Raw genomic sequence first — 12,736 nt, forward strand, 5'->3', positions numbered from 1 at the left:
CATAGAATGCTTGGGTTGGAAGGGTCCTTAAAAGACCCCAGATCCAACATCCCTGCCATGGGCAGGGACACCTTCCACTAGACCAGGTTGCTCAGAGCCACTTCCAACCTGACCTTGAACATTTTTCAGGATGAGAAGTCCACACCCCCTCTGGGCAACCTGTTCCAGTGCCTCACCAACCTCACAGTAAAAAATTTCTTCCTATATCTAACTAATCTAACTTAAACCTACTTTCTTTCAGTTTGAAGCCATTCCCCCTTGTCCTGTCACTACATACTTTTTTAGATAGTGTCCATGTTTCTTGTAGCCTTCCCTAAGATACCAGAAGGCCATTGTGCACAGAAAAGTTTTGTTATTGGGCAGATAAGTGACTACATCAAATCTGGAATATCTCTTCTTTTTTAATCAACTGCAGGCAAACTGACTGGAAGTGCAAGATTGAGGGCAACTTGGGTGAAAGATTATGGGGAAAATGTTATTTGTAATTCCTAGAAAAAGAGAATGGAATTACAAATAAACAAGGTTAACAGCCAGCTTTTCTGTATGCTTTCAATTGCATTAGGGCAATTGTTTGCATAGATGTTCTGCAAACAGAGCAAAGGATTCAGCTTTAAGAGCAAAATAAAAATAAATCTTTTTGCTGGATTATTTTTAAGCTGGATTGGTTTCCTGATCCAAATCACAGCTCACTGAAGAAACAGTTGTGCTGGCAGCACAGAGGGCTGGGGGCATGAGAATATCTCAAGCCAATGTCTGCCAACACTGCCCTGTAAAAAAGACAAACTTAAGATTTGCTCTCTACTAGGTTTTATTTTATTATAAAGTCCAAAGAGAGAAATCTGTAAATATAATGTGAATATAATGTGAAAATAGTGTGAAGGGCATAAACAGAAACTACCTTGATGAAAAGGGAAAATAAGATGAGTATCATGAGATAAACTTGACTAAATTGAGAGCTCTTTGAGGATCCTGAAACATTAGAAGAAAGTATACACAAGTAAAAAGTAGGTCAGATTACTAAAGAATGAATTTTAGGGAAGAGTGCAAATATGTAGGGGCAAAATCAGAAAGGCCAAATCACAGAATGAGTCTTAGTTAGGAACAGAAAAGGAAACTGAGACAGCCCTAGAGGAGGAGGAGGACGGCAAAGGGAAGGCTGCTCAGTGGGGAGAAAAAGCTTTCAGCCACACCAGTGAGATAAACCAAAGTGCTAAAAGCTTTTCAGTTTTAGCCTTCACTAAAAAAGATATTATGTATTTTGACTTCAACAAAGCTGCTGCTGTTTGTTAAACATGATCTAAGTAAAGCTGTAAGAGACTACACATTGTTTATAATTATTAAGTAATGGTTATTAATTATTAAGTCCCAAGACTGAAGGATGTATGAAATGCTCAATTTGTACCAAATGCTTTAATACTCAATACCTCCATGAATAACTTTGATCTTGGAAAAGTTCAGTTATTGCACATGTAAATGTGCAAACTGTTAAAAACCTGTGAGGAACTGCAATGTGGAATTAAAACTGAAATCTAACTTAATTTGGGAATATAATCTCAAAAGGCAAAAAAAGAGTGCGCTGGTGAAAGCCTGCTAAGTGAAACTCAACTTCACTAATAGAAAGTGGGAAGCAACTAGTTAAACAGTATTCTATGAGAAAGGATTAGAACAACAGCAAATCACAAATTGAAGATGCATTTTTACACTTCATCTTGTTGTGTGGAGAACAGAACCATCATACTGCTGATTCCTGGCACCAATGTAAAAAGAATAATGTCTTTTGGGAGTCACACAGAATTATGCTATTTTAATATGACACAATATTAGCCAAATAGTGTGGTTGGTATTTGAAATCAGACTTCAGCAACTAATAACATAACATAATTAGATAAAGTCCAGACAACAGCAACTGTGACAATCATGAAGTCTACAAGAAAATAATGCATCACAGAGCCTCCTTAGGCTAAAGAAGAATACTCAAACAAGACTAGACAAGCCATCTTCAGAACTGGGAATTGGCTCCAAAGGGGAAATCCATAAACCTTTTTCATCTTCTCAAGGACGTTGCACAATTCCTATCACCATTTAGGAAATCTGATTTTCTAGGTATCTTCCTATAATAATAACCTATATAATCTAAATGCTAATTTAGGGTAATCACTGATATGACACTTTTCCTTATCTCAAGTCCTATAAAATAAAACACTTTTGGAGTTAGTTTTTGGGTTTTTTTTTATAAATGGATTAAGGTAAAGTGATCCACCCATTTTTGTTCTGTAGATATATGTAAGACCCCAAACCAACCAACAACATAACTCCACATGTTGACAAGATCCAGGAACAATATATCATATTTTCCCACTATAATAAAATATTGTAATATCTTTATGCTTTAAAAAAAAAAAATTCAACACATTGTACCTTATTGTACCTTATTTGCATACAGAGTTCTTTTACTGTTAAAATCACTTCAGAGACAAAGGTGTTCAACATAAATGCTGCATTTCCTTAAAAATATAAACTGCATTTTTATTTCAAATCTAATTCAGTTGCTTGGAACAATGCTGAAAATAGAAGTCTGGGTACAGAACATACTCATTCTGTTTTCAAGTTAGAAGAGCATCTGTATTTTTTGTTTTTTATAAGCTTTATCAGCACTTTTGCAATGAAAATAATAACTGTATTCACTGAGTAAGCACAATATCTCTGGAATTAAATATACTGTCTTACTGGCTAGGTCCCAGCTTCAGCTGAGAGGTAGAACTGACACTGATACACCTAGGAGAGCAGATTCATAACACAGCATTGCTCAAATATTAGAGCAGATTTTTTGAAAAAAAAAATTCCTCTAGAATTACTGCTTCAGTATTTACACTAACTTACACGGATTTACAGTGTATAAGGAAAACGTGTTATTTTCCTGTTCTAGAAGTCAGACTAAATTATTTGTGTTAAAGTTATACAGAACGATGTTTAAAAACTTTAACATAGACTCCAAACACAAAACTTGGAAAAAAAGTTGTGGCTGTTCCTATGGAGCCAGAAAAGACCTATTTGAAATTTCTACACTGTGAGTTTTGTACTGCCTTTACTTCTGTATTTCTGCCTCCCACACAGCAGTTCTGCGTGTGAACTCCTCCAATACAACGTGTGAGGCGTGGAGCTCATCAGTGAAACATCCTGCCTCCATTCTGCAAAACACTTGAGAACAGACTTCAGAGCTTTGCTTTATTTGAGCACAGATATCTTGCAGATGTTTAATTTAAAGCTCATGTGTAGTCCCACTGAAGTAAATGGGATTACTAAAGTACTTAAAGTAATTCCCTGCTGAATCAGGCTTTTAAGAGTAAGAATAAATGTGCCTAATTTTTATTCATGCATCAGATATCTATAGACTAATAGTTTAAACTCAGCAGTTTTGTATCCAGTTATTATTAAATGTCTGGAATTAGTGTATCTTCACCTGCTGCATCTACCATCCCTACAGCAAGGACCTTTTTAAATATAACCCTGCAGCACAGTTTTTGCATACATACTGTGTCATCAGGCACTCATGTTTTGCATACATATAGTGTCATCAGACCTAGTGCTGCGATGACTTTTTTGTAAATAATAAATAAACTGCACCTGGCCCTTGTATTTTTTGAGTGTCACATGCATGAAAGATTCCAGAAAAGAATTCTTGTAATGTAGATTTTAAAAGTAGTGGAATTAATTAAATTTAGTTTGGACAAAAGAGAAACTCATTCATACACCTGTAACTGCTCACTTCCTGCATCTATGGAGTTGTAGAATAATTTTTAATTTAATTCTGGGAAGAAGGAAAGGAAACAAAATCTGTGGATCTAAGGTATTTAACATACACATGCCAAAGGTTGAATATGAGCGTTATTTGCACTGCGGCCAGAAGCAAATAGGACGTGGCCTGAATTAAAGTTGAGACTTGTCAATGCAAAATCTGTCAGCAAGAAAAGAAAACCCAACCAAAAAGCAAAATAATAAATCTACAGCCTCATCAGCAATGAGACACCTGTGGCTTCTTACATCATCAGACCTGGCTGGGAGCTCTCTGCAAAGCACTTCTATTCTCACATCTATTAAAATTTATCCCCTGCTGAAAGTATAATAAGAGAAGGCTGGCAGTGATGAATTCATCTTGTCATCAAGCATCAAGTTCATTTAAACTGCTCACCTCATTTAAATAAGCACACCTGGAAATATCAACCACATGCAAAATTACCACTGATTTTAGCATCATTTGCAGGTCACTAAAAAAGGACCCACTGACACACATGTAATACCAAAAGAAAAATAATATGATTCCTTCCTGAAATTTTCACTGTTCGTCTCTGGCCCACCTGATCTTGTTGGTTCAGCTCATCTAGTATTAAAACCTGGAAAATTTAAATCAAAGGGGTTAAACAAAGGACTAGTAGGCAGACACCTATTTAATTTTTGCACTCTACACATGTAAGAATTTAAGGCAGCCCCATTTAGCTATAGGTTTGAGATACCCTAAAAGACACAACATCAACAGCTTTAGGGATAAACAATTCATTGCTAAGTAACAGAACAGTAACACGTCAGGGGTGCAATTACCCAAGTCTTTACAACAGCAAATCCAGTTATTCACCAATACCAGGCCAAAAGTGATACCCAGCTTGGCAAGGACTTGCACAACCATGATTATTGTCTAGGCCATTGGGCAAAGGGACACAGCTGGTCCTTCAAAGAGACAGCTCAGATCCACAGAGCAGCTGGGCAAACTTCCCATTCCCTCACCAGACCCACCTCTTCCACTGCAGAGGCACAGCAGCATTGTCTGGATTTGCTAATCCATCTTCACACCCCACCTCTGCTCCATTCTGTGCTGGTTGTGTTCCAGCTGTGCACAGGGCAGAGAACTGTTCTCCAAGGCAATTCTGGCTTTACACCTCATTTCTGCACACTGCATCCAGAAACACTGTGCAACAGTAGCCCCATAAGAGACATACCCAATGCTCAGCAGCTCCAGTTCAATCATGACAACTTCAAAAAAGTCTGCTCATACAATAACATGCACTTTAAACAGGCAACATCAATGCCTAGAAAATTTTACACCAGTATCACCTATTATGCATGCTGACTTCCAACAGGTGGTTCCCCAAACCATATAAAGTGTCTCAGTCTTTCATAATTCTGTTCAAACATTACAGGGCTTTAGCTTCTGTCAGAAGAAAGAAAACAGGAAATAAATTAATAGAATGAAAATAGTAAACTCCTCAAAGCACTTGTGTTGTCACTACTATTACTTCCAATCTTTTTCTTGAGAAAGAAATGCAAGACATGTAGGGCATAAAACTCAGTAAGCTCAAGCAATACTCAGAGAATACTGCTCTGTATCTTTGGCAATGCCACCCACTGCAACATCTTCAGACTTCCCCTCCATTCTCAATAACAGCTTTCCAAAAATACCATATTTCAGGGAAGGTCTTAACGCCAGCACACTTCCTAGCCTTGTCCAACATTACATGGAAGACTGCATGTCTGTGTTAGAGAAACAACATTTTTGTCAGGTTTTCTACACTTGTGAGCTCAAAGGAGCGTTGAAAGCTTCTCCATCTTCTTGTGAAAAGGCACCAAGCCTTTGTGTCTTTTTCTCTTTGTATGCATGTGCCCAAATGTGTGCGCTGTCTTCTACCTCCACACATTCAAGCAGAACTAGAAATCCTCTTACAGCACAGAAAGAGGGCTTTGAAGCTCACAATTCTTATGATGACAGGAGACAACAGTATCAGTAATGGTGCCCAACTCTACCCTAAAAAGAGCAGAAATACTTTGGCACTAAACTGTGTAAACTGTGGCACAAAAATGAACAACAGAAGAGTGTGTTGTGAAGCACAAAGTTTAAAAATTTATTCAAGTATGTTTAGTATGTGCAATACTTTAATTTCACTTAGGTTTAAGTCAAAACTGCTTACATTTTGGCTGAATTTTGTAGATTTCTGAAGCTTAACTGCTTCTATTTCTAATGTCTTGAATTCAAATCCTCCACTTGCAATTATACGTCTTTTATTCATCACTACTAACATAGCCATTGTTATTTTTCTGCTTTTCCAAATAATCTGTGTCCAGATAGCACCATGACCCATGATTAACAAATGTGATTCATACTTCTAACAAAATCCCCATTGAAGAGGAACGTTTTCTTTCATATTTCAGTCCTGGTCTGTAACTGTGAAAGAACAAAAAGTTAGGACACCGTGACAGCAGCTTTCAATCCCTTCCCTGCTATTCTCTCTGCAGTTTCTACGCTTATGTGTTTCTCCTGTCATTTGCCCTTACAATTTTTTATCTGATTATCAAATATCTGGCAAAGAAGTACTTGGCAGGATTTAGAGCTCTTCAGTCGCCTGATGACCGCGGAGCTGATGATATAATGAGAGGCTCCTAATGAAGTTCCCAGCCGTGCTGTCCCTGAAAAGCCTCGATACCACCCACATTCTTTTTGCCCCGTATTTCTCCACCCGTGGAACTTAGTGGGCTCCGCACATGATTGGAAAAAGGGACAAAACACAACTCAGTTGTGCTCTTCATGCACAATTTCGGCTTAAACCTAGTCTTCAAGCTCAGGGCAAGTTAGAAATAAAAAGGAAAAAACCAAAACCGAAACAAAGAATCACAAGTAGCACTCAAGAGCCCTCTCTTTTTGCCTACTTGTTGCAGGTGCTAGCAGGTGCAGCAGCAACCCGCTCGGGAACTCGAGGGGCGGGCAGCGCCGAGGCGGGGCAGGGAACGGAACCACCTCCGCCCCCCGGGCATCGCAGGGGCTCCGGCCCGGCTGCGCGCTCCCGGTTCGCCCCGCCCCGGGCCGCGCGCGCCCCCGACCAGCGGGGGGCACCTTTTCCCGGGAGCAGAAGGCACACGGAGACCTCCCCGGGAGCGAGCGGGCGAAGGCGGCTGCTCCCGGGGAACGAACCCGCCCAGGCGAGGCGGCCACGGGCGCAGCCCCAGCCCGCCCCAGGGGCGCGCACCTGCCCCGCGGCAGCGGCGCGGCCGCACCGGGGGCGGATCCGGGCGGGAGCGGAGGGGCGGGCGGGGAGGAGCGGGGGGCGGGCGCCGCTCGGCGCCGCGGGGCTGCGGCTGGGCTGGGCGCGGGCGGCCGGCCGGCGGAGCGCTCGCAGTCGCGGGGAACGCCGGGGCTGTCGGTCGGGCGGCGGGCGGGAAGGGAAGGCAAGGCAGGCGGAGCAGGGAAGGGAGGAGAAGGCGGGCGGGAGGCGGCGGCGGCGCCGCGCTCGCCCCGCTGCCCTGGATGACGGGCGGCCGGTTCGACTTCGACGATGGCGGCACCTACTGCGGCGGCTGGGAGGACGGGAAAGCCCACGGGCACGGCATTTGCACCGGGCCCAAGGGGCAGGGCGAGTATGCCGGCTCCTGGTCCCACGGCTTCGAGGTGGCGGGCGGCTACACCTGGCCCAGCGGCAACACCTACCTGGGCTACTGGGCGCAGGGCAAGCGCCACGGGCTGGGCGTGGAGACGAAGGGCAGGTGGATGTACCGCGGCGAGTGGTCTCACGGTTTCAAGGGGCGCTACGGGGTGCGGCAGAGCCTCAGCACGCCGGCCCGCTACGAGGGCACCTGGAGCAACGGGCTGCAGGACGGATACGGCGTGGAGACCTACGGGGACGGAGGTGGGCGCCGGCGGGGGGCGCCCCGCGCGCGGCGGCGCCGGGGGGCGGGCGGGAACGGGGTTGGGGGGCGCGCGCCTGCGTGGGCGCGCCGCGGGAAGGGCCCCTCCTTCAGCCCCGCGCCCTCACCGCTGCCCTCGCACCGGGGGCGCTTCTCCTGCCCCTGCCCGCGGCCGTGCGCCTTTCCCGGCGCCCTTCGCTCGGCGCCCCCGAGGCCCCGCTGGCGGCTGGGGAGCGCCACAGGTGCCTGGCGCCCGCCCCGCCCCACGCTGTGAGGAGCCGCCTGGCCCCGGCTGCGCTCCGAGCGCGCTGAGCTGTCGGGGCTCAGCGCTTTCTCCCGGCCAGCTGGTAGAAATCCGCATTACGGCCGCCTGCAGACGGCTTTCCTTTCTCTCCGCCGAGGCGCCTCGCGGGCTCCCTGCCCGAGGTGGCGATGGCCGGTGGCCGCGCCTGGCTCGGAGAGCGAGCGAGGCGGGCGAGCCCCGGCACCTCACCCCCTGCGCACCGCGTTCCTGCGGGAGCGGCAGGAACTTGTTATAATAGAGCCCTTGTGTCGCGCTGATGTGCGGGCTTTGTGCGCTCGATGCGCTCGGCTTGTAAACAGGAGGCTGGAGCTAATGGAGTGGGGACGCAGCTCGCGTAAAATCAATTGAACTTGGGTCCACCCCCATATAATAACTCCTGTTTCTACCGAAATACGGGGTAGTTTCAAGGATCCTGCTCAAAGCAGGAGGTGTGCAGTGCACTCACACAGACCTGCCTCTCACACCCTTCCCCAGGACGAAGCCAAGGTCCCGGGGCTGAGCCCGCGGTGGGCGTGCGGAGCGGCCGCGGCCATCCGCCCTCTGCTGAAGTCGGGAGCGGTCCAGTCAGGGTTCAGTGAGGTTAACGAGGGCTGGAGCTTACTTGAGTGCTCACTTGTACCTCTGTCACTTAATGCTCTGCGCGATAAATAAGCTTGATACTCTTTAATTCAGCCTTTGCTGCTGTAATGTCATTGGCCTCGCTGGAAGTGCCACCTGCAACTTCAGCGGAGTTGCTCTTCAGCTAGGAACGAGGGAGCGGGTTTGGTCTGTTGTAACAGGAGGAAAAACGGATCTCAGTTTTACGACTGGAGAGTTGCTGGGATTTTTTTACAGAAATGCTGCTTGCTTCAGCGTTCAGAAACGTGTTCAGTTAACAGGCAGCTAATAGAATTTACCGAAATCAGAGGTGCTGTTCACGTGGTGTGACTAAAGGACTAACCCATGTACCAGCTCTCAACCGATGCTTTTGCTGGTTTCTTCGAGGAATTTTTGTCACATCATGTCTGGTCAAACTTTCAGGAGAATGGGTATTTTTGTATTAAGCAGAAAATTAGATATTTGCAGTTGGGCTCCTATTTTTTCTTTTCTGAAATAGAAAATGTAGCAAGTTGGTAAGATTCAGTTCCTTCAGACAAGGAAGTGTGCGGTGGGTTTTGTACCTTTCTTTCCCCTTGTTTAGAGATATTTGGAGCTATCCAAAAATTATTTCCTGGTGTGGAAAGTTATGATATTCAAAGGCAGCTATGTTTGTGGATTAATAAAAAACCCCAAACAACAAAAAACACCCACCAAAATCCAAGTGTGGAAGAAATCAGATTTCAATTTCTCTTTCATCACGCAATGCACTTTCCAATTTTTATTATATTTGTTTTGGCTAAGTGCAACCAGTGGCTTTCTTTTTTTTCCTCCCTTCCCTTCTGGAAAAGTAAATTGCCATTCCAGTAAATCTGCTAGAAAATATTTTCTCAAAATAAAGTTGTTTTTATCCTCTTTTCTTTAGACTTCTTGCGGCTTTTAAAAAAATCTTAATATAGTATTGGTTATTGGAGATAAATTCTCTCAATATTTAGACTTGGAACAACATATCAAGGATCCAGTTCACACTGTTAGCTGAAATCTGTTGTCATGACTCCAGTCTTTTGCATGTTGCAGCTCATAGGAACAGAGGGTGTGAAGTCCCATTGATTTTAATGAAAGTACTCATGAATGAAGCAGAGCAGTAACGTCATAGATGTTTGCAGATGTGCTTTTGTTTTCCTGCTCTGGGAACAATAGCGGTATTTGCACACCAGAACAACATCTGAAATGGGTTTATAAGGAAACCAGATTTACACATGTATCTTTAACATAATTTAAAACAGTTGCAGGAAAGCTCTCTCTTCATGAATACCAGTGTAGAGAAATAACTCATTAGACTATGCCAACTGCCAGTTTATTTTCAAACTCACTATGATGCAGATCTCTTTGCTGGTAGCTTTTTGTTTGTTTGTTTGTTTTTAGTATATCCCCAGTACATTGCTTTAAAGTGTATTGGTGGTATTATGAGATGTTATTGAAGGAGGGAAAAGGAAAATAAACATTGACAGTGTTCTTCAGTTTTTACACGCAACACTTTTCATGACATGAGTAATATATGTCATGCTGTGTTTAGATGGTTAAAATTGTCACTCAGTCAAATCTCAGAGGAAAACATTGTGAATTATAAACCATGATACTTCATTCATTGCATGTGATTACATTGGGCTTTCAAGTGGCCCATCTATCTGTCCCCTGCAGCAATCTGGATTTTTGTTCCTCCTTTAAGCTCCCTAGGTTTTGTTAATCTGTGTGAAGATGCCAAACCTACCAGAGGAGTGACTGTGGCCTAATTTGAAACTTCAGTATGTCTAAATTGGTTATTTATGGTCATTCCAACAACAGCAAAAACCAATTGCGTGTTGTCATTCCACAAAGGGAGATCAGGGGAAAAGCACCCTGAAGCAAAGGTCACATATGCTCATTGATTTCTGAGAGGTCTTCTTTCTCAGTCTACGCTTATTTAACATTTCAGTGAGAAAAGCATGTAAAAATCTTAATGTCACAGCAACGTTTTTAAACTTCAGAGTATCTAAGTAAAGGGTAAGAGTGAGTAGAGTAGTTAAACTCTCAGTTTTTTTCACAGTGTAGTTTTAAATTTTAGCTGCAAGTGGGCAATGACATTTACAGCTGTAAGATGCACCAAGTGTGTTTTAGAAGGGATAGCGCACTGTAACTAAGGAAACAGATTTTGAAATTATATGTTAGAACAACTTGCCAACAAAAAGAAAAGGAAAAAAATACACTTTTTAATAGCTCTCAGGCTCAAAATATGAACACCTTTTCAAGAGAACCAGTTAAACACCAGATGGATGGTCAGCAGTTGTGGCTAAATGTTTCTTCAGTTACAAAGGAGAGCAAGCCTAGCTTTTGAAAAATTAGCACTAAGCAATGTTACTATTTTATGGTCAAATACAGTTTTAAATTATGTTGGTAATTACAGTGTTAATAAAAATTTTAATAATTGGCCTTTAGAGGAACTGCTTTGAATAGTCAACTAACGTATAAGGTGAAACAAAATGTGGTGTGTTTGTTGATATATCGTTCCTATTTATCTCTATCTAGAGAGATAGGTAGATGCAGCAGTACTGTTTTCATCTTCATGTGTGGGAAAAGATTTTTCATCATGTCTTATACATTGTTGTATTTAGTTATATTGCAGTATTGACATGTCTTGCTTGTTTAAAGATTTCTAAAATTTATTGAATAAGGTGATGCAGTTAAAGCCTGATATACAGACAGTATTATATATATTATATATATATCTATATATCTATATATATATATCTTGTACAGTCAAATTACTGTACAAGGTTCTTGTATTTACTTTCTGGACACTGCTCTCCATATTTCATTAAACTACTTTTCTGTTAAAATGTGAGTTGAAAAACCAAGGAAAATGAGTTGTCTTTTTAGCATTAGTATCGGAAGCGTTTCCATTGAGACATCTGTAATGATAGAAATGATAAGAGTTACCTGCTACACTGCCTAAAATTCAGCCTAAATATCTCATACTTTTTAAGGACGAAATGAGTACAAATCTTCCTTTTTTTTTTTTTACTATTTTCTCTTTAGAAGAAGCTGGCATTGATTTTATTTCCCCAGTAGAAAGGAAAATTGGACTAGTGGATAGCAGCACATTAATTGTTCTTGTTTTAATGCCCTTAAGGGCAGCAGCAAACACTTCCCTTCCTTCTAGAGTAGTGAAAAATGTAAGTCGTAAATTAAGTATTTTTGTGCTTTCCATTAAACACGTGTTTATTAATTAAAGTATTAGTTAGAAAAAGAGGCTGACCTTTTATTCTTCTTTAAAATTCGGTAGTGAAATAGTTGATTGTGCCTAAAGTCTGATGTTGTAAGCAGCATGGAGAGCCATAATTATGACATGCTGCTCTAATGTAGTATTGTGATATAATCAAAATTAGACTTAGATTTATTATTTCAAAATTAAATTAACTAGTGCAAAACAATAAAGGGGTTATAATATGTAGCAATAAGTGTATGTAGCTAGATTCTTAGTTCCAGCATATCATTACAGATCCCAGAAATAATAATTAGGGACAAAATGAAGTAATTTGTGCTCATAAAATATTACTGTATTTCCGGGAGTTTACCGTTTAATGAAACAAAAAAAAATTAGATTGTGGCTGTATATTTGCAGTATTTACAGAACATGTCATACCAGTGCTTTGTGCTCATGTTTCTATTTGTTCTTCCCCATATGCTGAGTTTTTTAAAATAATCATGTTCCTAGATTCAGCAGCCTTACAACCAGTGCAGTAGTAGGTATCCAGGATACAGAGAATGAGAAAGAAACTAAGAAAGTTATTTGTTTGTGTCAGCAGCCATCTGTTAAAAACCTTCCACTTGGTACAATTTTCTACCAACATGAAATAGTTATGTTTTGGAACCTATCTAGTATTATATAATGTGAAAACCAACTTAGCAAATTTAATTGTGTCTTAACACTGAAATACACATTAGCAGAAGAGGTAAAGAGTAAGGCAGTACTTGATAGATGGTGGACATGTACACAACCAAACCAGTATGTGTATATGGAAGAGATTGCATCTCAAAGCAAATGAATCTTGGATCTGCATCTTTAGCTGCAGGTACTTTACAAATACTTTCACAAAAATTTTATCAATCACTGAATTTGACATTTGATATTTAGTTCTCTGAATAGTTAAT

General features: G+C 42.0%; 1 protein-coding gene across 3 annotated transcripts in view; it reads left to right on the top strand.

Moving 5' to 3' along the window:
• The first annotated feature begins 7,139 nt into the window (after positions 1 to 7,139).
• The window catches only part of JPH1 (junctophilin 1), an 82,323-nt gene continuing 76,726 nt past the window's right edge, over positions 7,140 to 12,736 (top strand). For all 3 annotated transcript variants that reach the window (XM_084218380.1, XM_084218381.1, XM_084218382.1), the window contains exon 1: positions 7,140 to 7,667. In XM_084218380.1, coding sequence (XP_084074506.1) covers positions 7,289 to 7,667 — 379 coding nt within the window. In that variant the 5' untranslated portion in view covers positions 7,140 to 7,288. The remainder of the gene's footprint in view (positions 7,668 to 12,736) is intronic.

This window comes from Fringilla coelebs (assembly GCF_963513975.1).
Source record: "Fringilla coelebs genome assembly, chromosome: 1".
In the NCBI taxonomy this organism is placed as follows: domain Eukaryota; kingdom Metazoa; phylum Chordata; class Aves; order Passeriformes; family Fringillidae; genus Fringilla; species Fringilla coelebs.